General features: G+C 42.0%; 1 protein-coding gene and 2 long non-coding RNA genes across 3 annotated transcripts in view; 2 read left to right on the top strand and 1 right to left on the bottom strand.

Moving 5' to 3' along the window:
- LOC147111952 (uncharacterized) overlaps nt 1–27,399 on the bottom strand; it is a 362,777-nt gene extending 335,378 nt beyond the window's left edge. Inside the window, exons 1-2 of the long non-coding RNA XR_015079787.1 lie at nt 26,690–27,399; nt 24,738–24,856 (exon numbers count right to left, since the gene is read on the bottom strand). This is a non-coding gene — a long non-coding RNA (uncharacterized LOC147111952). The remainder of the gene's footprint in view (nt 1–24,737; nt 24,857–26,689) is intronic.
- LOC147111954 (uncharacterized) lies at nt 589–15,497 on the top strand. The gene is made up of 4 exons (XM_085999876.1): nt 589–1,954; nt 2,948–7,875; nt 8,923–14,683; nt 15,493–15,497. Exons 1-4 carry the CDS (start codon nt 676–678, stop codon nt 15,495–15,497), a joined length of 11,973 nt encoding a protein of 3,990 aa, XP_085856002.1. The 5' UTR covers nt 589–675.
- LOC147111953 (uncharacterized) lies at nt 15,517–25,794 on the top strand. Its single transcript, XR_015079786.1, has 3 exons — nt 15,517–15,664; nt 25,475–25,541; nt 25,645–25,794. It is a non-coding gene; the product is annotated as an uncharacterized LOC147111953 (long non-coding RNA).
- Nucleotides 27,400–27,725: the final 326 nt, after the last annotated feature.

The following is a 27,725-nucleotide window of genomic DNA, read 5'->3' as shown; positions in this document are numbered from 1 at the left end:
AATGATGCATTCATTCCACCTGCTCCAAAACTGGTTCCCTCCCAGCTAAAACCACAGCCTGCTTTTTCAGTAGTCATTGTTCCAACTGAGCTGGAATTTCTTCATGATGAGCATAAGAAAATATTGGAGATGAATACAAAGAAAAAGATCATAAATTGCAAGTGGGGTCTTCCCAAGCTTATCCAGTCATCTTTGAATAAGTTTATGACTACTGCTGCAGATGTATCCAGCAATATTAATGTGGGCAATAAAGAAAAGAAAATGGTTCCTCAACACACATTTCCAACAATCAAAAGGCGGAAATTATCCACATTACAATATGAAAAGGGTGGCAGGAGCAAGAAAACAAAGAAACTAGATGAAGATTTGTTTCTTGCTAGCTTCAAACCAGAATGGAAATACAAACTAGAGATCTGTTCAACAAAGCTGTGTCTAGAAATTAAGCTGGAGTGCTTACCTGAAATGGTAACAGAGTTCTACAAAAGCACCTATCCTTCAAAATCAAAGAAACCTTTGCCAAAGCTTATTGTACTTGGTAAAGGATTGAAAAAACCAAGACCATGTTATTTACAATTTGTTGAACAGGACGCTGTTGATCACTTGGAGTTGAATTTAAAGCATAAACAGATTACCTATCTCTGGAGATTTCCAACTCTATATGAAGAATCAGTAGCAATGATGAGTCCTAAAGGACCACCGTTGCCTCCAGTAATCAAAGCTGGTGGAGCTCAAATAGAGCCTATGGGTATGGAAACAACTTTCATTAAAAATGAAACAAGAGACAGGCTAGAATGGCACATTCTACAGAAACAACTCGAGAACAACTTGGGCTTACCATTACATATTCAGAAATCAAATGATGCATTCATTCCATCTGCTCCAAAACTGGTTCCCTCCCAGCTAAAACCACAGCCTGCTTTTTCAGTAGTCATTGTTCCAACTGAGCTGGAATTTCTTCATGATGAGCATAAGAAAATATTGGAGATGAATACAAAGAAAAAGATCATAAATTGCAAGTGGGGTCTTCCCAAGCTTATCCAGTCATCTTTGAATAAGTTTATGACTACTGCTGCAGATGTATCCAGCAATATTAATGTGGGCAATAAAGAAAAGAAAATGGTTCCTCAACACACATTTCCAACAATCAAAAGGCGGAAATTATCCACATTACAATATGAAAAGGGTGGCAGGAGCAAGAAAACAAAGAAACTAGATGAGGATTTGTTTCTTGCTAGCTTCAAACCAGAATGGAAATACAAACTAGAGATCTGTTCAACAAAGCTGTGTCTAGAAATTAAGCTGGAGTGCTTACCTGAAATGGTAACGGAGTTCTACAAAAGCACCTATCCTTCAAAATCAAAGAAACCTTTGCCAAAGCTTATTGTACTTGGTAAAGGATTGAAAAAACCAAGACCATGTTATTTACAATTTGTTGAACAGGACGCTGTTGATCACTTGGAGTTGAATTTAAAGCATAAACAGATTACCTATCTCTGGAGATTTCCAACTCTATATGAAGAATCAGTAGCAATGATGAGTCCTAAAGGACCACCGTTGCCTCCAGTAATCAAAGCTGGTGGAGCTCAAATAGAGCCTATGGGTATGGAAACAACTTTCATTAAAAATGAAACAAGAGACAGGCTAGAATGGCACATTCTACAGAAACAACTCGAGAACAACTTGGGCTTACCATTACATATTCAGAAATCAAATGATGCATTCATTCCATCTGCTCCAAAACTGGTTCCCTCCCAGCTAAAACCACAGCCTGCTTTTTCAGTAGTCATTGTTCCAACTGAGCTGGAATTTCTTCATGATGAGCATAAGAAAATATTGGAGATGAATACAAAGAAAAAGATCATAAATTGCAAGTGGGGTCTTCCCAAGCTTATCCAGTCATCTTTGAATAAGTTTATGACTACTGCTGCAGATGTATCCAGCAATATTAATGTGGGCAATAAAGAAAAGAAAATGGTTCCTCAACACACATTTCCAACAATCAAAAGGCGGAAATTATCCACATTACAATATGAAAAGGGTGGCAGGAGCAAGAAAACAAAGAAACTAGATGAGGATTTGTTTCTTGCTAGCTTCAAACCAGAATGGAAATACAAACTAGAGATCTGTTCAACAAAGCTGTGTCTAGAAATTAAGCTGGAGTGCTTACCTGAAATGGTAACGGAGTTCTACAAAAGCACCTATCCTTCAAAATCAAAGAAACCTTTGCCAAAGCTTATTGTACTTGGTAAAGGATTGAAAAAACCAAGACCATGTTATTTACAATTTGTTGAACAGGACGCTGTTGATCACTTGGAGTTGAATTTAAAGCATAAACAGATTACCTATCTCTGGAGATTTCCAACTCTATATGAAGAATCAGTAGCAATGATGAGTCCTAAAGGACCACCGTTGCCTCCAGTAATCAAAGCTGGTGGAGCTCAAATAGAGCCTATGGGTATGGAAACAACTTTCATTAAAAATGAAACAAGAGACAGGCACATTCTACAGAAACAACTCGAGAACAACTTGGGCTTACCATTACATATTCAGAAATCAAATGATGCATTCATTCCATCTGCTCCAAAACTGGTTCCCTCCCAGCTAAAACCACAGCCTGCTTTTTCAGTAGTCATTGTTCCAACTGAGCTGGAATTTCTTCATGATGAGCATAAGAAAATATTGGAGATGAATACAAAGAAAAAGATCATAAATTGCAAGTGGGGTCTTCCCAAGCTTATCCAGTCATCTTTGAATAAGTTTATGACTACTGCTGCAGATGTATCCAGCAATATTAATGTGGGCAATAAAGAAAAGAAAATGGTTCCTCAACACACATTTCCAACAATCAAAAGGCGGAAATTATCCACATTACAATATGAAAAGGGTGGCAGGAGCAAGAAAACAAAGAAACTAGATGAGGATTTGTTTCTTGCTAGCTTCAAACCAGAATGGAAATACAAACTAGAGATCTGTTCAACAAAGCTGTGTCTAGAAATTAAGCTGGAGTGCTTACCTGAAATGGTAACGGAGTTCTACAAAAGCACCTATCCTTCAAAATCAAAGAAACCTTTGCCAAAGCTTATTGTACTTGGTAAAGGATTGAAAAAACCAAGACCATGTTATTTACAATTTGTTGAACAGGACGCTGTTGATCACTTGGAGTTGAATTTAAAGCATAAACAGATTACCTATCTCTGGAGATTTCCAACTCTATATGAAGAATCAGTAGCAATGATGATTCTTAAAGGACCACCGTTGCCTCCAGTAATCAAAGCTGGTGGAGCTCAAATAGAGCCTATGGGTATGGAAACAACTTTCATTAAAAATGAAACAAGAGACAGGCTAGAATGGCACATTCTACAGAAACAACTCGAGAACAACTTGGGCTTACCATTACATATTCAGAAATCAAATGATGCATTCATTCCATCTGCTCCAAAACTGGTTCCCTCCCAGCTAAAACCACAGCCTGCTTTTTCAGTAGTCATTGTTCCAACTGAGCTGGAATTTCTTCATGATGAGCATAAGAAAATATTGGAGATGAATACAAAGAAAAAGATCATAAATTGCAAGTGGGGTCTTCCCAAGCTTATCCAGTCATCTTTGAATAAGTTTATGACTACTGCTGCAGATGTATCCAGCAATATTAATGTGGGCAATAAAGAAAATAAAATGGTTCCTCAACACACATTTCCAACAATCAAAAGGCGGAAATTATCCACATTACAATATGAAAAGGGTGGCAGGAGCAAGAAAACAAAGAAACTAGATGAGGATTTGTTTCTTGCTAGCTTCAAACCAGAATGGAAATACAAACTAGAGATCTGTTCAACAAAGCTGTGTCTAGAAATTAAGCTAGAGTGCTTACCTGAAATGGTAACGGAGTTCTACAAAAGCACCTACCCTTCAAAATCAAAGAAACCTTTGCCAAAGCTTATTGTACTTGGTAAAGGATTGAAAAAACCAAGACCATGTTATTTACAATTTGTTGAACAGGACGCTGTTGATCACTTGGAGTTGAATTTAAAGCATAAACAGATGACCTATCTCTGGAGATTTCCAACTCTATATGAAGAATCAGTAGCAATGATGATTCCTAAAGGACCACCGTTGCCTCCAGTAATCAAAGCTGGTGGAGCTCAAATAGAGCCTATGGGTATGGAAACAACTTTCATTAAAAATGAAACAAGAGACAGGCTAGAATGGCACATTCTACAGAAACAACTCGAGAACAACTTGGGCTTACCATTACATATTCAGAAATCAAATGATGCATTCATTCCATCTGCTCCAAAACTGGTTCCCTCCCAGCTAAAACCACAGCCTGCTTTTTCAGTAGTCATTGTTCCAACTGAGCTGGAATTTCTTCATGATGAGCATAAGAAAATATTGGAGATGAATACAAAGAAAAAGATCATAAATTGCAAGTGGGGTCTTCCCAAGCTTATCCAGTCATCTTTGAATAAGTTTATGGCTACTGCTGCAGATGTATCCAGCAATATTAATGTGGGCAATAAAGAAAATAAAATGGTTCCTCAACACACATTTCCAACAATCAAAAGGCGGAAATTATCCACATTACAATATGAAAAGGGTGGCAGGAGCAAGAAAACAAAGAAACTAGATGAGGATTTGTTTCTTGCTAGCTTCAAACCAGAATGGAAATACAAACTAGAGATCTGTTCAACAAAGCTGTGTCTAGAAATTAAGCTGGAGTGCTTACCTGAAATGGTAACGGAGTTCTACAAAAGCACCTATCCTTCAAAATCAAAGAAACCTTTGCCAAAGCTTATTGTACTTGGTAAAGGATTGAAAAAACCAAGACCATGTTATTTACAATTTGTTGAACAGGACGCTGTTGATCACTTGGAGTTGAATTTAAAGCATAAACAGATTACCTATCTCTGGAGATTTCCAACTCTATATGAAGAATCAGTAGCAATCATGAGTCCTAAAGGACCACCGTTGCCTCCAGTAATCAAAGCTGGTGGAGCTCAAATAGAGCCTATGGGTATGGAAACAACTTTCATTAAAAATGAAACAAGAGACAGGCTAGAATGGCACATTCTACAGAAACAACTCGAGAACAACTTGGGCTTACCATTACATATTCAGAAATCAAATGATGCATTCATTCCATCTGCTCCAAAACTGGTTCCCTCCCAGCTAAAACCACAGCCTGCTTTTTCAGTAGTCATTGTTCCAACTGAGCTGGAATTTCTTCATGATGAGCATAAGAAAATATTGGAGATGAATACAAAGAAAAAGATCATAAATTGCAAGTGGGGTCTTCCCAAGCTTATCCAGTCATCTTTGAATAAGTTTATGGCTACTGCTGCAGATGTATCCAGCAATATTAATGTGGGCAATAAAGAAAAGAAAATGGTTCCTCAACACACATTTCCAACAATCAAAAGGCGGAAATTATCCACATTACAATATGAAAAGGGTGGCAGGAGCAAGAAAACAAAGAAACTAGATGAGGATTTGTTTCTTGCTAGCTTCAAACCAGAATGGAAATACAAACTAGAGATCTGTTCAACAAAGCTGTGTCTAGAAATTAAGCTGGAGTGCTTACCTGAAATGGTAACGGAGTTCTACAAAAGCACCTATCCTTCAAAATCAAAGAAACCTTTGCCAAAGCTTATTGTACTTGGTAAAGGATTGAAAAAACCAAGACCATGTTATTTACAATTTGTTGAACAGGACGCTGTTGATCACTTGGAGTTGAATTTAAAGCATAAACAGATTACCTATCTCTGGAGATTTCCAACTCTATATGAAGAATCAGTAGCAATGATGATTCCTAAAGGACCACCGTTGCCTCCAGTAATCAAAGCTGGTGGAGCTCAAATAGAGCCTATGGGTATGGAAACAACTTTCATTAAAAATGAAACAAGAGACAGGCTAGAATGGCACATTCTACAGAAACAACTCGAGAACAACTTGGGCTTACCATTACATATTCAGAAATCAAATGATGCATTCATTCCACCTGCTACAAAACTGGTTCCCTCCCAGCTAAAATCACAGCCTGCTTTTTCAGTAGTCATTGTTCCAACTGAGCTGGAATTTCTTCATGATGAGCATAAGAAAATATTGGAGATGAATACAAAGAAAAAGATCATAAATTGCAAGTGGGGTCTTCCCAAGCTTATCCAGTCATCTTTGAATAAGTTTATGACTACTGCTGCAGATGTATCCAGCAATATTAATGTGGGCAATAAAGAAAAGAAAATGGTTCCTCAACACACATTTCCAACAATCAAAAGGTGGAAATTATCCACATTACAATATGAAAAGGGTGGCAGGAGCAAGAAAACAAAGAAACTAGATGAGGATTTGTTTCTTGCTAGCTTCAAACCAGAATGGAAATACAAACTAGAGATCTGTTCAACAAAGCTGTGTCTTGAAATTAAGCTGGAGTGCTTACCTGAAATGGTAACGGAGTTCTACAAAAGCACCTATCCTTCAAAATCAAAGAAACCTTTGCCAAAGCTTATTGTACTTGGTAAAGGATTGAAAAAACCAAGACCATGTTATTTACAATTTGTTGAACAGGACGCTGTTGATCACTTGGAGTTGAATTTAAAGCATAAACAGATTACCTATCTCTGGAGATTTCCAACTCTATATGAAGAATCAGTAGCAATGATGATTCCTAAAGGACCACCGTTGCCTCCAGTAATCAAAGCTGGTGGAGCTCAAATAGAGCCTATGGGTATGGAAACAACTTTCATTAAAAATGAAACAAGAGACAGGCTAGAATGGCACATTCTACAGAAACAACTCGAGAACAACTTGGGCTTACCATTACATATTCAGAAATCAAATGATGCATTCATTCCATCTGCTCCAAAACTGGTTCCCTCCCAGCTAAAACCACAGCCTGCTTTTTCAGTAGTCATTGTTCCAACTGAGCTGGAATTTCTTCATGATGAGCATAAGAAAATATTGGAGATGAATACAAAGAAAAAGATCATAAATTGCAAGTGGGGTCTTCCCAAGCTTATCCAGTCATCTTTGAATAAGTTTATGACTACTGCTGCAGATGTATCCAGCAATATTAATGTGGGCAATAACGAAAATAAAATGGTTCCTCAACACACATTTCCAACAATCAAAAGGCGGAAATTATCCACATTACAATATGAAAAGGGTGGCAGGAGCAAGAAAACAAAGAAACTAGATGAGGATTTGTTTCTTGCTAGCTTCAAACCAGAATGGAAATACAAACTAGAGATCTGTTCAACAAAGCTGTGTCTAGAAATTAAGCTGGAGTGCTTACCTGAAATGGTAACGGAGTTCTACAAAAGCACCTACCCTTCAAAATCAAAGAAACCTTTGCCAAAGCTTATTGTACTTGGTAAAGGATTGAAAAAACCAAGACCATGTTATTTACAATTTGTTGAACAGGACGCTGTTGATCACTTGGAGTTGAATTTAAAGCATAAACAGATTACCTATCTCTGGAGATTTCCAACTCTATATGAAGAATCAGTAGCAATGATGATTCCTAAAGGACCACCGTTGCCTCCAGTAATCAAAGCTGGTGGAGCTCAAATAGAGCCTATGGGTATGGAAACAACTTTCATTAAAAATGAAACAAGAGACAGGCTAGAATGGCACATTCTACAGAAACAACTCGAGAACAACTTGGGCTTACCATTACATATTCAGAAATCAAATGATGCATTCATTCCATCTGCTCCAAAACTGGTTCCCTCCCAGCTAAAACCACAGCCTGCTTTTTCAGTAGTCATTGTTCCAACTGAGCTGGAATTTCTTCATGATGAGCATAAGAAAATATTGGAGATGAATACAAAGAAAAAGATCATAAATTGCAAGTGGGGTCTTCCCAAGCTTATCCAGTCATCTTTGAATAAGTTTATGACTACTGCTGCAGATGTATCCAGCAATATTAATGTGGGCAATAAAGAAAAGAAAATGGTTCCTCAACACACATTTCCAACAATCAAAAGGCGGAAATTATCCACATTACAATATGAAAAGGGTGGCAGGAGCAAGAAAACAAAGAAACTAGATGAGGATTTGTTTCTTGCTAGCTTCAAACCAGAATGGAAATACAAACTAGAGATCTGTTCAACAAAGCTGTGTCTAGAAATTAAGCTGGAGTGCTTACCTGAAATGGTAACGGAGTTCTACAAAAGCACCTATCCTTCAAAATCAAAGAAACCTTTGCCAAAGCTTATTGTACTTGGTAAAGGATTGAAAAAACCAAGACCATGTTATTTACAATTTGTTGAACAGGACGCTGTTGATCACTTGGAGTTGAATTTAAAGCATAAACAGATTACCTATCTCTGGAGATTTCCAACTCTATATGAAGAATCAGTAGCAATGATGAGTCCTAAAGGACCACCGTTGCCTCCAGTAATCAAAGCTGGTGGAGCTCAAATAGAGCCTATGGGTATGGAAACAACTTTCATTAAAAATGAAACAAGAGACAGGCTAGAATGGCACATTCTACAGAAACAACTCGAGAACAACTTGGGCTTACCATTACATATTCAGAAATCAAATGATGCATTCATTCCATCTGCTCCAAAACTGGTTCCCTCCCAGCTAAAACCACAGCCTGCTTTTTCAGTAGTCATTGTTCCAACTGAGCTGGAATTTCTTCATGATGAGCATAAGAAAATATTGGAGATGAATACAAAGAAAAAGATCATAAATTGCAAGTGGGGTCTTCCCAAGCTTATCCAGTCATCTTTGAATAAGTTTATGACTACTGCTGCAGATGTATCCAGCAATATTAATGTGGGCAATAAAGAAAAGAAAATGGTTCCTCAACACACATTTCCAACAATCAAAAGGCGGAAATTATCCACATTACAATATGAAAAGGGTGGCAGGAGCAAGAAAACAAAGAAACTAGATGAGGATTTGTTTCTTGCTAGCTTCAAACCAGAATGGAAATACAAACTAGAGATCTGTTCAACAAAGCTGTGTCTAGAAATTAAGCTGGAGTGCTTACCTGAAATGGTAACGGAGTTCTACAAAAGCACCTATCCTTCAAAATCAAAGAAACCTTTGCCAAAGCTTATTGTACTTGGTAAAGGATTGAAAAAACCAAGACCATGTTATTTACAATTTGTTGAACAGGACGCTGTTGATCACTTGGAGTTGAATTTAAAGCATAAACAGATTACCTATCTCTGGAGATTTCCAACTCTATATGAAGAATCAGTAGCAATGATGATTCCTAAAGGACCACCGTTGCCTCCAGTAATCAAAGCTGGTGGAGCTCAAATAGAGCCTATGGGTATGGAAACAACTTTCATTAAAAATGAAACAAGAGACAGGCTAGAATGGCACATTCTACAGAAACAACTCGAGAACAACTTGGGCTTACCATTACATATTCAGAAATCAAATGATGCATTCATTCCACCTGCTCCAAAACTGGTTCCCTCCCAGCTAAAACCACAGCCTGCTTTTTCAGTAGTCATTGTTCCAACTGAGCTGGAATTTCTTCATGATGAGCATAAGAAAATATTGGAGATGAATACAAAGAAAAAGATCATAAATTGCAAGTGGGGTCTTCCCAAGCTTATCCAGTCATCTTTGAATAAGTTTATGACTACTGCTGCAGATGTATCCAGCAATATTAATGTGGGCAATAAAGAAAATAAAATGGTTCCTCAACACACATTTCCAACAATCAAAAGGCGGAAATTATCCACATTACAATATGAAAAGGGTGGCAGGAGCAAGAAAACAAAGAAACTAGATGAGGATTTGTTTCTTGCTAGCTTCAAACCAGAATGGAAATACAAACTAGAGATCTGTTCAACAAAGCTGTGTCTAGAAATTAAGCTGGAGTGCTTACCTGAAATGGTAACGGAGTTCTACAAAAGCACCTATCCTTCAAAATCAAAGAAACCTTTGCCAAAGCTTATTGTACTTGGTAAAGGATTGAAAAAACCAAGACCATGTTATTTACAATTTGTTGAACAGGACGCTGTTGATCACTTGGAGTTGAATTTAAAGCATAAACAGATTACCTATCTCTGGAGATTTCCAACTCTATATGAAGAATCAGTAGCAATGATGAGTCCTAAAGGACCACCGTTGCCTCCAGTAATCAAAGCTGGTGGAGCTCAAATAGAGCCTATGGGTATGGAAACAACTTTCATTAAAAATGAAACAAGAGACAGGCTAGAATGGCACATTCTACAGAAACAACTCGAGAACAACTTGGGCTTACCATTACATATTCAGAAATCAAATGATGCATTCATTCCATCTGCTCCAAAACTGGTTCCCTCCCAGCTAAAACCACAGCCTGCTTTTTCAGTAGTCATTGTTCCAACTGAGCTGGAATTTCTTCATGATGAGCATAAGAAAATATTGGAGATGAATACAAAGAAAAAGATCATAAATTGCAAGTGGGGTCTTCCCAAGCTTATCCAGTCATCTTTGAATAAGTTTATGACTACTGCTGCAGATGTATCCAGCAATATTAATGTGGGCAATAAAGAAAAGAAAATGGTTCCTCAACACACATTTCCAACAATCAAAAGGCGGAAATTATCCACATTACAATATGAAAAGGGTGGCAGGAGCAAGAAAACAAAGAAACTAGATGAGGATTTGTTTCTTGCTAGCTTCAAACCAGAATGGAAATACAAACTAGAGATCTGTTCAACAAAGCTGTGTCTAGAAATTAAGCTGGAGTGCTTACCTGAAATGGTAACGGAGTTCTACAAAAGCACCTATCCTTCAAAATCAAAGAAACCTTTGCCAAAGCTTATTGTACTTGGTAAAGGATTGAAAAAACCAAGACCATGTTATTTACAATTTGTTGAACAGGACGCTGTTGATCACTTGGAGTTGAATTTAAAGCATAAACAGATTACCTATCTCTGGAGATTTCCAACTCTATATGAAGAATCAGTAGCAATGATGATTCCTAAAGGACCACCGTTGCCTCCAGTAATCAAAGCTGGTGGAGCTCAAATAGAGCCTATGGGTATGGAAACAACTTTCATTAAAAATGAAACAAGAGACAGGCTAGAATGGCACATTCTACAGAAACAACTCGAGAACAACTTGGGCTTACCATTACATATTCAGAAATCAAATGATGCATTCATTCCACCTGCTCCAAAACTGGTTCCCTCCCAGCTAAAACCACAGCCTGCTTTTTCAGTAGTCATTGTTCCAACTGAGCTGGAATTTCTTCATGATGAGCATAAGAAAATATTGGAGATGAATACAAAGAAAAAGATCATAAATTGCAAGTGGGGTCTTCCCAAGCTTATCCAGTCATCTTTGAATAAGTTTATGACTACTGCTGCAGATGTATCCAGCAATATTAATGTGGGCAATAAAGAAAATAAAATGGTTCCTCAACACACATTTCCAACAATCAAAAGGCGGAAATTATCCACATTACAATATGAAAAGGGTGGCAGGAGCAAGAAAACAAAGAAACTAGATGAAGATTTGTTTCTTGCTAGCTTCAAACCAGAATGGAAATACAAACTAGAGATCTGTTCAACAAAGCTGTGTCTAGAAATTAAGCTAGAGTGCTTACCTGAAATGGTAACGGAGTTCTACAAAAGCACCTACCCTTCAAAATCAAAGAAACCTTTGCCAAAGCTTATTGTACTTGGTAAAGGATTGAAAAAACCAAGACCATGTTATTTACAATTTGTTGAACAGGACGCTGTTGATCACTTGGAGTTGAATTTAAAGCATAAACAGATTACCTATCTCTGGAGATTTCCAACTCTATATGAAGAATCAGTAGCAATGATGATTCCTAAAGGACCACCGTTGCCTCCAGTAATCAAAGCTGGTGGAGCTCAAATAGAGCCTATGGGTATGGAAACAACTTTCATTAAAAATGAAACAAGAGACAGGCTAGAATGGCACATTCTACAGAAACAACTCGAGAACAACTTGGGCTTACCATTACATATTCAGAAATCAAATGATGCATTCATTCCATCTGCTCCAAAACTGGTTCCCTCCCAGCTAAAACCACAGCCTGCTTTTTCAGTAGTCATTGTTCCAACTGAGCTGGAATTTCTTCATGATGAGCATAAGAAAATATTGGAGATGAATACAAAGAAAAAGATCATAAATTGCAAGTGGGGTCTTCCCAAGCTTATCCAGTCATCTTTGAATAAGTTTATGACTACTGCTGCAGATGTATCCAGCAATATTAATGTGGGCAATAAAGAAAAGAAAATGGTTCCTCAACACACATTTCCAACAATCAAAAGGCGGAAATTATCCACATTACAATATGAAAAGGGTGGCAGGAGCAAGAAAACAAAGAAACTAGATGAGGATTTGTTTCTTGCTAGCTTCAAACCAGAATGGAAATACAAACTAGAGATCTGTTCAACAAAGCTGTGTCTAGAAATTAAGCTGGAGTGCTTACCTGAAATGGTAACGGAGTTCTACAAAAGCACCTATCCTTCAAAATCAAAGAAACCTTTGCCAAAGCTTATTGTACTTGGTAAAGGATTGAAAAAACCAAGACCATGTTATTTACAATTTGTTGAACAGGACGCTGTTGATCACTTGGAGTTGAATTTAAAGCATAAACAGATTACCTATCTCTGGAGATTTCCAACTCTATATGAAGAATCAGTAGCAATGATGATTCCTAAAGGACCACCGTTGCCTCCAGTAATCAAAGCTGGTGGAGCTCAAATAGAGCCTATGGGTATGGAAACAACTTTCATTAAAAATGAAACAAGAGACAGGCTAGAATGGCACATTCTACAGAAACAACTCGAGAACAACTTGGGCTTACCATTACATATTCAGAAATCAAATGATGCATTCATTCCACCTGCTCCAAAACTGGTTCCCTCCCAGCTAAAACCACAGCCTGCTTTTTCAGTAGTCATTGTTCCAACTGAGCTGGAATTTCTTCATGATGAGCATAAGAAAATATTGGAGATGAATACAAAGAAAAAGATCATAAATTGCAAGTGGGGTCTTCCCAAGCTTATCCAGTCATCTTTGAATAAGTTTATGACTACTGCTGCAGATGTATCCAGCAATATTAATGTGGGCAATAAAGAAAAGAAAATGGTTCCTCAACACACATTTCCAACAATCAAAGGGCGGAAATTATCCACATTACAATATGAAAAGGGTGGCAGGAGCAAGAAAACAAAGAAACTAGATGAAGATTTGTTTCTTGCTAGCTTCAAACCAGAATGGAAATACAAACTAGAGATCTGTTCAACAAAGCTGTGTCTAGAAATTAAGCTGGAGTGCTTACCTGAAATGGTAACAGAGTTCTACAAAAGCACCTATCCTTCAAAATCAAAGAAACCTTTGCCAAAGCTTATTGTACTTGGTAAAGGATTGAAAAAACCAAGACCATGTTATTTACAATTTGTTGAACAGGACGCTGTTGATCACTTGGAGTTGAATTTAAAGCATAAACAGATTACCTATCTCTGGAGATTTCCAACTCTATATGAAGAATCAGTAGCAATGATGATTCCTAAAGGACCACCGTTGCCTCCAGTAATCAAAGCTGGTGGAGCTCAAATAGAGCCTATGGGTATGGAAACAACTTTCATTAAAAATGAAACAAGAGACAGGCTAGAATGGCACATTCTACAGAAACAACTCGAGAACAACTTGGGCTTACCATTACATATTCAGAAATCAAATGATGCATTCATTCCATCTGCTCCAAAACTGGTTCCCTCCCAGCTAAAACCACAGCCTGCTTTTTCAGTAGTCATTGTTCCAACTGAGCTGGAATTTCTTCATGATGAGCATAAGAAAATATTGGAGATGAATACAAAGAAAAAGATCATAAATTGCAAGTGGGGTCTTCCCAAGCTTATCCAGTCATCTTTGAATAAGTTTATGACTACTGCTGCAGATGTATCCAGCAATATTAATGTGGGCAATAAAGAAAATAAAATGGTTCCTCAACACACATTTCCAACAATCAAAAGGCGGAAATTATCCACATTACAATATGAAAAGGGTGGCAGGAGCAAGAAAACAAAGAAACTAGATGAGGATTTGTTTCTTGCTAGCTTCAAACCAGAATGGAAATACAAACTAGAGATCTGTTCAACAAAGCTGTGTCTAGAAATTAAGCTGGAGTGCTTACCTGAAATGGTAACGGAGTTCTACAAAAGCACCTATCCTTCAAAATCAAAGAAACCTTTGCCAAAGCTTATTGTACTTGGTAAAGGATTGAAAAAACCAAGACCATGTTATTTACAATTTGTTGAACAGGACGCTGTTGATCACTTGGAGTTGAATTTAAAGCATAAACAGATTACCTATCTCTGGAGATTTCCAACTCTATATGAAGAATCAGTAGCAATGATGATTCCTAAAGGACCACCGTTGCCTCCAGTAATCAAAGCTGGTGGAGCTCAAATAGAGCCTATGGGTATGGAAACAACTTTCATTAAAAATGAAACAAGAGACAGGCTAGAATGGCACATTCTACAGAAACAACTCGAGAACAACTTGGGCTTACCATTACATATTCAGAAATCAAATGATGCATTCATTCCACCTGCTCCAAAACTGGTTCCCTCCCAGCTAAAACCACAGCCTGCTTTTTCAGTAGTCATTGTTCCAACTGAGCTGGAATTTCTTCATGATGAGCATAAGAAAATATTGGAGATGAATACAAAGAAAAAGATCATAAATTGCAAGTGGGGTCTTCCCAAGCTTATCCAGTCATCTTTGAATAAGTTTATGACTACTGCTGCAGATGTATCCAGCAATATTAATGTGGGCAATAAAGAAAAGAAAATGGTTCCTCAACACACATTTCCAACAATCAAAAGGCGGAAATTATCCACATTACAATATGAAAAGGGTGGCAGGAGCAAGAAAACAAAGAAACTAGATGAAGATTTGTTTCTTGCTAGCTTCAAACCAGAATGGAAATACAAACTAGAGATCTGTTCAACAAAGCTGTGTCTAGAAATTAAGCTGGAGTGCTTACCTGAAATGGTAACAGAGTTCTACAAAAGCACCTATCCTTCAAAATCAAAGAAACCTTTGCCAAAGCTTATTGTACTTGGTAAAGGATTGAAAAAACCAAGACCATGTTATTTACAATTTGTTGAACAGGACGCTGTTGATCACTTGGAGTTGAATTTAAAGCATAAACAGATGACCTATCTCTGGAGATTTCCAACTCTATATGAAGAATCAGTAGCAATGATGAGTCCTAAAGGACCACCGTTGCCTCCAGTAATCAAAGCTGGTGGAGCTCAAATAGAGCCTATGGGTATGGAAACAACTTTCATTAAAAATGAAACAAGAGACAGGCTAGAATGGCACATTCTACAGAAACAACTCGAGAACAACTTGGGCTTACCATTACATATTCAGAAATCAAATGATGCATTCATTCCATCTGCTCCAAAACTGGTTCCCTCCCAGCTAAAACCACAGCCTGCTTTTTCAGTAGTCATTGTTCCAACTGAGCTGGAATTTCTTCATGATGAGCATAAGAAAATATTGGAGATGAATACAAAGAAAAAGATCATAAATTGCAAGTGGGGTCTTCCCAAGCTTATCCAGTCATCTTTGAATAAGTTTATGACTACTGCTGCAGATGTATCCACTTCGGCGGGTGCTTCAGCGGTAGAGCGGGCCTACAAAGGGCTCCAGAGACCAGGTAAGGTTTACTTTGCTGGTGGCATTGAACTAAGTTAATTTAAATTGATTAAAGGGGTAGGTCATGCCAGGAGAGCCCAGCCCCGTGATGTGCTCCTCTTGCTCTATGTGGGAATTCAGGGACGCTGCCAGTGTCCCTGACCAACACGTGTGCCAGAAATGCATCCAGCTGCAGCTACTAACGGGACGGCTTGCGGCGCTGGAGCTGCGGGTGGATGGGTTGTGGAGCATTCACAATGCTGAGAGGGTCGCGAATTACTCGTACAGTGAGTTGGTCACACCGCAGGGTAGGGCTGCACAGGCAGAAGGGAAATGGGTGACCACCAGGCGGAACAATAGAAGCAGGCAGGTAGTGCAGGAGACCCCTGTGGCCATCCCCCTTTCAACCAGTTATACCGCTTTGGATACTGTTGAGGGGGATGAATTACCAGAGGAAGGCAGCAGCAGCCAACTTCCTGGCACTGGGGGTGCTCCTGCTGCCCAGGAAGGGAGGAAAAAGAGTGGGAGAGCAATAGTGGTAGGGGATTCTATAGTAAGGGGAACAGATAGGCGTTTCTGTGGCCGTAGACGTGAATCCAGGATGGTTTGTTTGCCTCCCTGGTGCCAGGGTCAAGGATGTCACTGAGCGGCTGCAGTGCATTCTGGAGGGGGAGGGCGAACAGCCAGAGGTCGTGGTCCACATTGGTACCAACGACATAGGTAAAAAGAGGGATGAGGTCCTGCAGCAAGAATTTAGGGAGCTAGGTAGAAGATTAAAGAGCAGGACCTCAAAGGTTGTAATCTCTGGATTACTCCCGGTGCCACGTGCCAGTGAGTATAGGAATAGGAAGATAGAACAGATGAATGCGTGGCTAAAGAGTTGGTGCAAGAGGGAGGGCTTTAGTTTCCTGGATCACTGGGTCTGCTTCTGGGAAAGGTGGGACTTGTACAAGTCGGACGGTTTACACCTGAACCAGAGGGGGACCAATATCCTTGCGGGGAGGTTTGCTAGCACTGTTGGGGGGGGTTTAAACTAACTTGGCAGGGGGATGGGATACAGAGTGGAGCTATAGTAGGGGGTGAATTGCAGCCAAATACAGAGGAAAAAACAAGTCAGCTGGGAAGGCAGAGCAAATATGTGAAGGCAAAAGGGAATATGGCAAGGCTGGAAGGCATTTATTTTAATGCAAGGAGTCTTGCAAATAAGGTGGATGAACTGAAGTTGTTGTTGAACACATGGGAGTACGATATTGTTGCTATCACGGAGACATGGTTGAGGGAGGGTCAGGACTGGCAGCTCAATATTCCGGGGTATAGAATCTTCAGGCGAGACAGAGGGGGGTGTAAAAGGGGAGGGGGTGTTGCAATATTAATTAAGGAGTCAATTACTGCTGTAAGGAGGGATGATATATTAGCGGGTTCCTCTAATGAGGCCATATGGGTAGAACTTAAAAACAAAAAGGGGGCAAGCACTTTGCTGGGAGTGTACTATAGGCCCCCAAACAGTCAGAGGGAGATAGAGGAACAGATATGTAGGCAAATCTCAGAGAAGTGCGAAAATAATAGGGTAATAATAGTGGGGGATTTCAACTTCCCCAATATTAATTGGGATAGTCAGAGTGTGAAAGGCTTAGAGGGTGCAGAATTCTTAAAGTGCATCCAGGAGAGCTTTTTGAGCCAGCGTGTAGAAAGTCCTACAAGAGAGGGGGCGGTACTGGACCTAATTCTAGGGAATGTAGCTGGGCAAGTGGTGGAAGTGTCAGTAGGAGAGCATTTTGGCGACAGTGACCATAATTCGGTGAGATTTAAGGTGGTCATGGAAAAAGACAAAGACGGCCCGGAAATAAGGGTTCTAAATTGGGGGAAGGCCGATTTTAATATGATAAGGCAGGATCTGGCCAGTGGACTGGGAGCAGCTACTTATAGGAAAATCCACATCAAAGCAGTGGGAGACTTTCAGAAGGGAAATAGAGAGAGTACAACGCCAACATGTTCCCATAAAGGTCAAGGGTGGGACCAACAAGCAAAGGGAACCTTGGATGACAAGGGATATACAAAAATGCATTAGGAAAAAAAGGGGGGCTTTTGGCAGTTACAAAAGACTAAAGACGGAGGAAGCCCTAGAGGAGTATAAAAAGTGCAGGGGCATACTTAAAAAAGAAATTAGGAGAGTGAGGAGGGGCCATGAAATAACACTGGCGAGCAAAATAAAGGAAAATCCTAAGATGTTTTATAAGTATATTAAGGGCAAGAGGATAACCAGGGAAAGGGTAGGGCCCATTAGGGACCAAAGTGGCAATCTGTGTGTAGAGCCAGATGATGTAGGCGGGGTTTTAAATGAATTTTTTGCATCTGTGTTCACTATGGAGGAAGACGATGTAGACATAGAAATCGGGCAAAGGGACTGTGATATACTTGAACATATTAGCATCGAGAGGGAGGAGGTACTAGCGGTTTTAGCAGGCCAAAAAGTGGATAAATCCCCAGGCCCGGATGAGATTTATCCCAGGCTGCTGTGTGAGGCAAAGGAGGAGATTGCAGGGGCTCTGACACAAATTTTCAGAACCTCTCTGGCCACAGGGGATGTACCAGAGGACTGGAGAACAGCTAACGTAGTACCATTATTCAAGAAGGGTAGCAGGGATAAACCAGGGAATTACAGGCCAGTGAGCCTAACATCTGTGGTAGGGAAATTATTGGAAAAAATTCTGAGGGACAAAATTAGTCTCCACTTGGAGAGGCAAGGATTAATCGGGGATAGTCAGCATGGCTTTGTCAAGGGTAAATCATGTCTGACCAATCTGATTGAATTTTTCGAGGGGGTGACAAGGTGTGTGGATGAGGGAAATGCTGTGGATGTGGTATACATGGACTTCAGTAAGGCTTTTGACAAAGTCCCGCATAGGAGACTGGTCAAGAAGGTAAGAGCCCATGGGATCCAGGGTGCCTTGGCACGTTGGATCCTAAACTGGCTGAGTGGCAGGAGGCAGAGGGTGATGGTCGAAGGATGCTTTTGTGACTGGAAGCCTGTGTTCAGTGGGGTACCTCAGGGATCGGTGCTGGGTCCCTTGCTGTTTGTGATCTGTGATGAAATATTCCATTCATCACTGCCTGTGACTGTGGTTGGTTTCAGGTTCCCCCTTACCATTGTATTGCCTGTGACTGTGGTTGGTTTCAGGTTTCTCCTCACCATTGTATTGTGTATTGGAATGTATGGAATGTGTTGTGTGTAGGGCTCCGCCCATACCTGGCCTCTATGTAAGCCAGCTCAGTCTGACCTCACAGCCAGTACTGCAGACCTCCAGGGAAGATACCTCTCTCCACTGAGTGTTATCTTCTAAGTTAATAAAAGCCTTGTTGTTTCGCTAACATCGAGTCTCGGGATTATTGAGGCACATCAATTTTATTAACTTATTTTTCAACACAATGGACCAACTCCTGAAACCCGAACGTTTGGATTTGGATCAGCATGCTCCGGACGCATCAGCACGCTTCGGACACTGGTTTATGTGTATGGAATTCTTCCTGGACAATTCCGCAGCCGTCAAAGACGCTACGGACGCTGCGAGTATGAAACTCGGAATTCTGCGGAATTGGGTAAGCCACCGGGTTTACCCCCTCATCCAAGACGCCGACACGTACCTGGCCGCCTGCGACATCTTAAAGGCGCATTACCAGCAGCCTACGAATGAGGTGTATGCTAGGCATCTGCTCGCCACTCGCGCACAGCGACCTGGGGAATCGGTGGAGGAGTTCCTAGGCACCCTGAAAATGCTTGGCAAAGACTGCAAGTGCCGAGATGTAAAAGCCGCAGTGTACACCGACGAGCTTGTTCGCGATGCCTTTATCACAGGCCTCAGCTCCACTTACATCCGGCAAAGACTGCTGGAAAAAACGGGATTGGACCTGAAACAGGCTGCGGACACCGCGCAACCCCTGGATGTGGCCCAGAGAAACTCGGACGCCTACTCTTCAGCCCGCGCCGTCCACGCCGCCACGTGTGCACCAAGGGCGCCGCCATCTTGGAAGGCATCTTCCCCGCCCGGCAGCCCGACACCGTCGGGGCCCCGCTCTCCCCCCAGAAGCCCTACGACAGCCGCGACGCGTCGGGGACCCAACTGCTACTTCTGCGGGCAGCCAAAGCACACCAGAAACCTGTGCCCGGCAAAAGGCACCACCTGCTTTAAGTGCGGTAAGAAGGGGCACTTTGGGAAGGTGTGCAGAGGGAACCCCGCTGGAAAACCAAAACCCGCCACCTCCGCGTGTGCGCCGTGGGAGCGGCCATCTTGGACGCCATCTTGCCCGACCTCGTGGGGTCCGCCATCTTGTGAGCAGACAGCGCGGACGCCATCTTGTCTCGATCAGGGCCCTACAGTGGCATCGGTCACAGTGGACCAGACCAGGCCCCACCCGCTATCCAAATCAATGGTGGACATCGAGGTAAACGGGTGCGGGGTTAAATGTTTAATTGACAGTGGAAGCACGGAGAGTTTTATCCACCCGGAACTGGCACGACAACTCTCCCTAAAGGTGGTCCCTACTCGGGGTACCATCTCTATGGCTGATAAAACCCAGACATCGACCATTCTGGGTTACTGCACGGTACAATTGTCCGTTAACGGGACTGTATACGATAATTTTAAAGTATTAATCATGAAGAATCTATGCGCGAGCGTGATCTTGGGCCTGGATTTCCAGTGCAACCACCAAAGCATCACGCTCAAGTACGGTGGGTCCCAGCCGCCCCTCACAGTGTGCGGCCTGGCTACCCTGAAGGTAAAGCCGCCTTCGCTATTCGCGAACCTTACCCCTAACTGCCGGCCAATAGCGACCAAAAGCAGGAGGTACAGCTGGGGGGACAGGCGGTTTATCGCAACCGAGGTAGACAGGCTCCTGAAAGAGCGCATTATTGAATGCAGCAATAGCCCGTGGCGCGCCCAAGTGGTGGTGGTAAGGGGTAGCGAGAAGAAACGGATGGTGATCGACTATAGCCAAACGATCAACAGGTACACCCAACTAGACGCCTACCCGCTACCCCGCATATCAGAAATGGTGAACCAAATCGCCCAATACCGGGTGTTCTCCACCATCGACCTCAAGTCAGTGTACCACCAGCTCCCTATCAGACCAGAGGACCGCCCGTACACCGCCTTCGAGGCGAACGGACGCCTGTACCAATTCCTCAGAGTCCCCTTTGGGGTGACGAATGGGGTCTCGGTCTTCCAGAGGGAGATGGATCGCATGGTCGATGACCACCACTTGCAGGCAACCTTCCCCTACCTCGACAACGTCACCATCTGCGGTCACAACCAGCAGGATCACGACTCGAACCTCGAGAGGTTCCTGAAAACCGCACAAAAACTCAACCTCACCTACAACGAGGACAAGTGCGTTTTCAACACCACGCGCCTCTGCACACTAGGCAGCGTGGTGGAGAATGGGGAAATCGGACCAGACCCCGACCGATTGCGCCCCCTACGGGAGCTGCCCCTGCCCAACACTCCCAAAGCCCTGAAAAGGTGCCTGGGGTTATTTTCTTATTATTCCCAATGGGTCCCCAACTACTCCGACAAAGCCCGCCCCCTCTTGAAAGCATCCTCTTTTCCGCTCTCTGCTGAGGCCCACGCCGCCTTCAAAAGCATTAAGCAGGATATTGAGCGGGCCACGCTACAGGCAGTGGACGAGAACACTCCATTTCAAGTGGAAAGTGATGCGTCTGACTTTGCCTTGGCGGCCACCCTCAACCAGGCGGGGCGGCCCGTAGCTTTCTTCTCGAGGACCCTCCAAGGGCCCGAGATCAGACACTCCTCTGTGGAAAAGGAGGCCCAAGCCATCGTGGAGGCAGTGCGCCACTGGCGCCACTACCTAGCCGGCAAACGCTTCACCCTACTTACCGACCAGTGGTCGGTAGCGTTTATGTTCAATAATAAACAGAGGGGGAAGATCAAAAATGATAAGATCCTTAGGTGGCGGATCGAGCTCTCCACCTTCGAGTATGACATCATTTACCGGCCAGGGACCCTTAACGAATCCCCAGATGCCCTCTCACGAGGGATGTGTGCCAGCGCCACCGGGGATCGGCTACAGACCCTCCACAACGACCTCTGCCACCCAGGGGTCACGCGGCTGTTCCACTTCATAAAGTCCCGCAACTTACCCTACTCGATTGAGGAAGTTCGGTCTCTGACCAGGAACTGCCGCACTTGCGCTGAGTGCAAGCCTCGGTTCTACCACCCTGATAGAGCCCACTTAATCAAAGCTACACGGCGCTTTGAGCGGCTCAGCTTAGATTTCAAGGGCCCCCTCCCGTCCGTCGACCGCAATGTTTACTTCCTGAACATTGTGGACGAATACTCCCGGTTCCCATTCGCCTTCCCCTGCCCAGACATGACCAGCGCCACGGTCATTAAATGCCTCAACAGCCTGTTCTGCCTGTTCGGTATGCCGAGCTACATCCACACGGATAGGGGGGCGTCCTTCATGAGTGAAGAGCTACGCCAGTACATGCTGTCCAGGGGTATCGCCACGAGCCGTACCACCAGCTACAACCCCCGGGGTAACGGTCAAGTGGAGCGAGAGAACGGGACAGTATGGAAAGCAGTCACTCTAGCTCTAAGGACCAAGGGCCTCCCTATCTCCCGCTGGCAGGAAGTCCTCTCAGATGTGCTCCATTCGATACGGTCGCTATTGTGTACTGCCACTAATGCCACGCCTCATGAACGAATGTTTAGCTTCCCCCGGAAATCCACCTCAGGCGTATCCATGCCGTCATGGCTCTCCACCTCGGGTCCGGTATTCTTGCGAAGGCATGTGAGGGGCCATAAGACGGACCCTCTCGTGGAGCCAGTGCACCTACTCCACGCCAACCCCCAATACGCGTATGTCCGGCACGCCGACGGAAGGGAGGACACCGTGTCAATAAAAGACGTCGCCCCAGCCGGTAACGACAACAACCACGGCAATAGCAGCAACAACGACCACAGCAACTCTTACCCACCCACTACTCTTTCATCACCCCCGGAAGAACATCGACCAACGGCACCCCCACCAACTACCCCTTCAACAACCCTGGCGGCACCCCCGGCAGAGACCCAGGAGGCCACCGGGGACACCCAGCCGACACCCGCGACACCACAACAGCCACGTCGGTCGCAGAGGACTACCAAACCCCCGAACAGACTAAATCTATAGAAGGGGTGAATGTGATGAAATATTCCATTCATCACTGCCTGTGACTGTGGTTGGTTTCAGGTTCCCCCTTACCATTGTATTGCCTGTGACTGTGGTTGGTTTCAGGTTTCTCCTCACCATTGTATTGTGTATTGGAATGTATGGAATGTGTTGTGTGTAGGGCTCCGCCCATACCTGGCCTCTATGTAAGCCAGCTCAGTCTGACCTCACAGCCAGTACTGCAGACCTCCAAGGAAGATACCTCTCTCCACTGCGTGTTATCTTCTAAGTTAATAAAAGCCTTGTTGTTTCGCTAACATCGAGTCTCGGGATTATTGAGGCACATCATGATCTACATAAATGATTTGGATGAGAATGTAAAAGGTATGATCAGTAAGTTCGCAGATGACATGAAAATTGGTGGGGTGGTAAATTGCGAGGAGGAAAGCCTCAGGCTACAGGACGATATAAACGGGTTGGTCAGATGGGCGGAAAAGTGGCAAATGGAATTTAACCCTGAAAAGTGCGAGGTGATGCATTTTGGACGGACAAATAAGGCAAGGGAATACACAATGAGTGGTAGGGCCCTAGGAAGCACAGAGGGTCAGAGGGACCTTGGTGTACATGTACATAGATCCCTGAAGGCAGCGGAACAGGTAGATAAGGTGGTTAAAAAGGCATATGGGATACTTGCCTTCATTAGCCGAGGCATAGAATATAAGAGCAGGGAGGTTATGATGGAGCTGTACAAAATGCTGGTAAGGCCACAGCTGGAGTACTGTGTGCAGTTCTGGTCGCCTCACTATAGGAAGGATGTGATTGCTTTGGAGAGGGTGCAGAGAAGATTCACCAGGATGTTACCTGGGATGGAGCGCCTCAGCTATGAAGAAAGACTAAACAGGCTGGGGTTGTTTTCCTTGGAGCAAAGAAGGCTGAGGGGGGACCTGATTGAGGTGTACAAAATGATGAGGGGCATAGATAGGGGAGATAAAGAGGAACTTCTCCCCTTAGTAGGGGGGTCAATAACAAGGGGGCATAGATTCAAGGTAAGGGGCAGGAGGTTTAGAGGGGATTTGAGGAAGAACTTTTTCACCCAGAGGGTGGTTGCAGTCTGGAACTCACTGCCTGAAAGGGTTGTAGAGGCAGGAACCCTCACAACATTCAAGAAGCATTTGGATGAGCACTTGAAATGCCATTGCATACAAGGCTATGGACCAAATGCTGGAAAATGGGATTAGATTGGACAGGGCTTGATGGACGGCGCAGACACGATGGGCCGAAGGGCCTCTTTCTGTGCTGTATAACTCTATGACTATGACTCTATATTAATGTGGGCAATAAAGAAAATAAAATGGTTCCTCAACACACATTTCCAACAGTCAAAAGGTGGAAATTATCCACATTACAATATGGAAAGGGTGGCAGGAGCAAGAAAACAAAGAAACTAGATGAGGATTTGTTTCTTGCTAGCTTCAAACCAGAATGGAAATACAAACTAGAGATCTGTTTAACAAAGCTGTGTCTAGAAATTAAGACAGAGTGCTTACCTGAAATGGTAAAGGAGTTCTACAACAGCCCCTGTCCTTCAAAATCAAAGAAACCTTTGCCAAAGCTTATTGTACTTGGTAAAGGATTTAAAAAACCAAGACCATGTTATTTTCAATTTGTTGAACAGGACGCTGTTGATCACTTGGAGTTGAATTTAAAGCATAAACAGATTACCTATCTCTGGGGATTTCCAACTCTATATGAAGAATCAGTAGCAATGATGATTCCTAAAGGACCACCGTTGCCTCCAGTAATCAAAGCTGGTGGAGCTCAAATAGAGCCTATGGGTATGGAAACAACTTTCATTAAAAATGAAACAAGAGACAGGCTAGAATGGCACATTATACAGAAAAAACTTGAGAACAACTGGGGCTTACCATTACATATTCAGAAATCAATTGATGCATTCATTCCATCTGCTCCAAAACTGGTTCCCTCCCAGCTAAAACCATAGCCTGCTTTTTCAGTAGTCATTGTTCCAACTGAGCTGGAATTTCTTCGTGATGAGCATAAGAAAATATTGGAGATGAATACAAAGAAAAAGATCATAAATTGCAAGTGGGGTCTTCCCAAGCTTATCCAATCTAAGGTATTAACTATTCTTTATCAGCACACTAACTCCATGTTTTACATTCGAAATCATCCACTCGATGTTTCATTAGTACACCAATTCTATATATTTTTTTCAGTTTCTAAAGCATTCACTCTAAATTTCTTTCTTCTCCTGTAGAGTACTTTCATGATAAGAATACCCCCAGTATGCACCAATATTGTATTTTTGAGCCTTACAGCTAAGAAAGGTCTCAGATAAAATCTCTGGGTACATCTCAGTTTTACATCTCATCCAAAAGTCGGTTTAGTAATTACTTGTACCCTATTATGCAGTGTATGCATCGTAACCTTTCTTTGAACAATTTAATGTAATGTAGAATAGAATTAATTTTAATAGCATTAATAACATTAATGAAATCTGTGGTATTTTTAGGAAAAAGCTGTTAGTATATTTTATCTAAGTCAAGCATACTGTACATTATTTGAATTTCACAGAATTTGGTAACAGATACAGATTGCATGACAAAATTTGACATAATTTAATAACTTTTCTATTTTTTAGTCTATTACCAGTGTGAGAGTCCAATATTATAACACCCAGTACACTAGGACAAAAGAAACAAGAGAAGGTACTATGAGTAATGTATGTTAAGTATTCAGTTTTAACAACTATTTATTACTTGCCAGACTGAAACACTAATAACTTGAAAACATTGTTTTCTTGAATTGCAGTTTCATCAGCAGGATTTCTTGAAACTTACAGCCACAAGACATGACATTGATGAAGTAAATGAATACCTTATTGCCTGCTGATATGATGTAGTTACATCACATGTAGCATTTCACTTGCTTAAATAAACATCATTATGGCAAAGTGAATAATACATGAGAGCTGTGTCTTTAAATGCAAAAGTAATTTGGAAAGAGGTTGTGAGTGGGGAATCTTGGAGGTCTGTCTTGGAACATTTGCTAATTTATATACATACAGTACTAACAAATTGCACATGGTATTGATTACAAGTTGGGACACCAGATAGGGTAAATGCAATCGGAAAGTAGGCCTTCACTCATTTAACATATGACACGCATTTCCAGCTGTCGATTCAACCGGTGTATGTTAAGGAAGACTCAAAGATGTCATTTAAACTTGCACATAATTGCCTGATATTCCTGCCTGCATATCATCGATTCATATTCATATTTAAAAAGTTTCCAGGCTTGCCAGACGCACAGCTGAATATTGGCCCAGAATTTGTGGCCAGCAGCAAAGCAAAGGCGCTAGCTTCTGGCCCTGAAGTACAATCCACACAGGGATCTCGCAATCCCTGTGTCGAGAACTTTGGGTTTTCCGACCTTGAATTCAGTTCAACGGAAGTTAATGGGTATTCCCTTTTACGAACTGTTATGACGTCAAGAGGCTGTCTAAGCAGCCAATCAAAAGGCAGAATTCTCGCAGAGAGTGATCAAGGAAGTAGGTAGGCCCTTAATATTCTAACCTTTTAAAATAGTTGGAGAGAGCAAAAGAAAGATTGGGGTTCCCACATGGGGAAAGGCAAACCTGAAATAAAGGTGCACAAACTTCAAAAAAAATTTTAAAAATGTCTTGCAAAGTTTCTTAAAAATTTTAATTTTTATTAAAATGGACAAATTTCACACTGCACAAAATTAAAATTAGTTCTCCAGGCTCTTAATGTTTGTTTAGCAGCCAATACGCTGTTAAAGCCCCACTTACACCTAATCTCTTTGAATCTAACTTTTAATTTAACAGTGTACTTACTGCGGAAGAGCCGAAGTTTTCATCAGTTTCAATGATTTACGAGATTTCACTGATTGTCGGCTCTGTGGGGGTGGGGGAGTTCTGCTTCAGTAGGGGCTTGTGGCAAAGGATTTCTGCCTTTGCCAAGAAGGTTGGTCATCATCTGACTTTTGTTTGGAAGGCCAGGAGTTTTATTAATTCTTTATGGTCCGCTTTTTTCCAGTCAGTCTCCGATGAACAGGTTTGGGTGGTTTTCTGATTGGTGCATGGCTTCATTCTGAGTTCCAGTTTGTGCAGTTTGATGATCCTTTTTCCACTTTCAGGCTGAGTTGTACATTATCCTTGAGTTTTTGTAAAGCTGATTCTTCCACCTGCATGGTTCCCAAGATAGGTTTCTATATTTTTGTTTTAGGTGATGTGTCACATAACGTTAAGCTCATAACACCACATATGGGTACAAATACTGTTGGAATGTTGAGACAACTCACCGTTTTTAATATATAATTGATGACAACAATGTTCCCCATGGGTAACTCCATAGATTTGTGCTTGTTGGATCAAGAAAAGAAGATCGAATGAAGGGATGTCGAGATGCTCTGCACCCACACGCAAAATCTGTTTCCTTTTTGTAAAAGACCAGCTGTTTCATTGACTGCAACTAGGCAACATCATGCCCAACGTCCCCTACCATGTAGTCTCCTGGAAGAGACAAAAGAAAATCCTAGGTCAATTCAGGGACAATTTATTCTGGGATATTTCTCTTTGCAGCCCCCCCCAAACCCCCCCAACATAAAGAAGGTAATAAAAAGCAACTTCCAGGAGATAACAATGACCACGATAGATAAAGAGGAGGTACTTAAAGGATTTGCAGTCTTCAAAGTAGAAAAGTCACCTGGTCTGGATAGGATGTATCCTACGTTACTGAAGGAAGTAAGGGTAGAAATTGCAGAGACTCCAGCCACAATCTTCAAATCCTCCTTGGGTATGGGGGTGGTGCCAGAGAACTGAAGGATTGTATATGTTACACCTCTGTTTAAAAAATGGGATTGGGATTACC

Source organism: Somniosus microcephalus, chromosome 10, assembly GCF_052327205.1.
Source record: "Somniosus microcephalus isolate GS21.2 chromosome 10, FLI_Smic_1.0, whole genome shotgun sequence".
Taxonomy (NCBI): domain Eukaryota; kingdom Metazoa; phylum Chordata; class Chondrichthyes; order Squaliformes; family Somniosidae; genus Somniosus; species Somniosus microcephalus.
This window is presented reverse-complemented; position numbering and strand designations above follow the sequence as displayed.

What these genes read in the sequence shown, in the direction of transcription:
- LOC147111954 (XM_085999876.1), top strand. Translation starts at nt 676, where the DNA reads ATGATGAGTCCTAAAGGACCACCGTTGCCTCCAGTAATCAAAGCTGGT. An exon ending in ATCCAGCAATATTAATGTGG is followed by an intron (nt 1,955 to 2,947) that starts GCAATAAAGAAA and finishes GCTTCAAACCAG; the next exon opens with AATGGAAATACAAACTAGAG. An exon ending in TTCCCAAGCTTATCCAGTCA is followed by an intron (nt 7,876 to 8,922) that starts TCTTTGAATAAG and finishes TTTCTTGCTAGC; the next exon opens with TTCAAACCAGAATGGAAATA.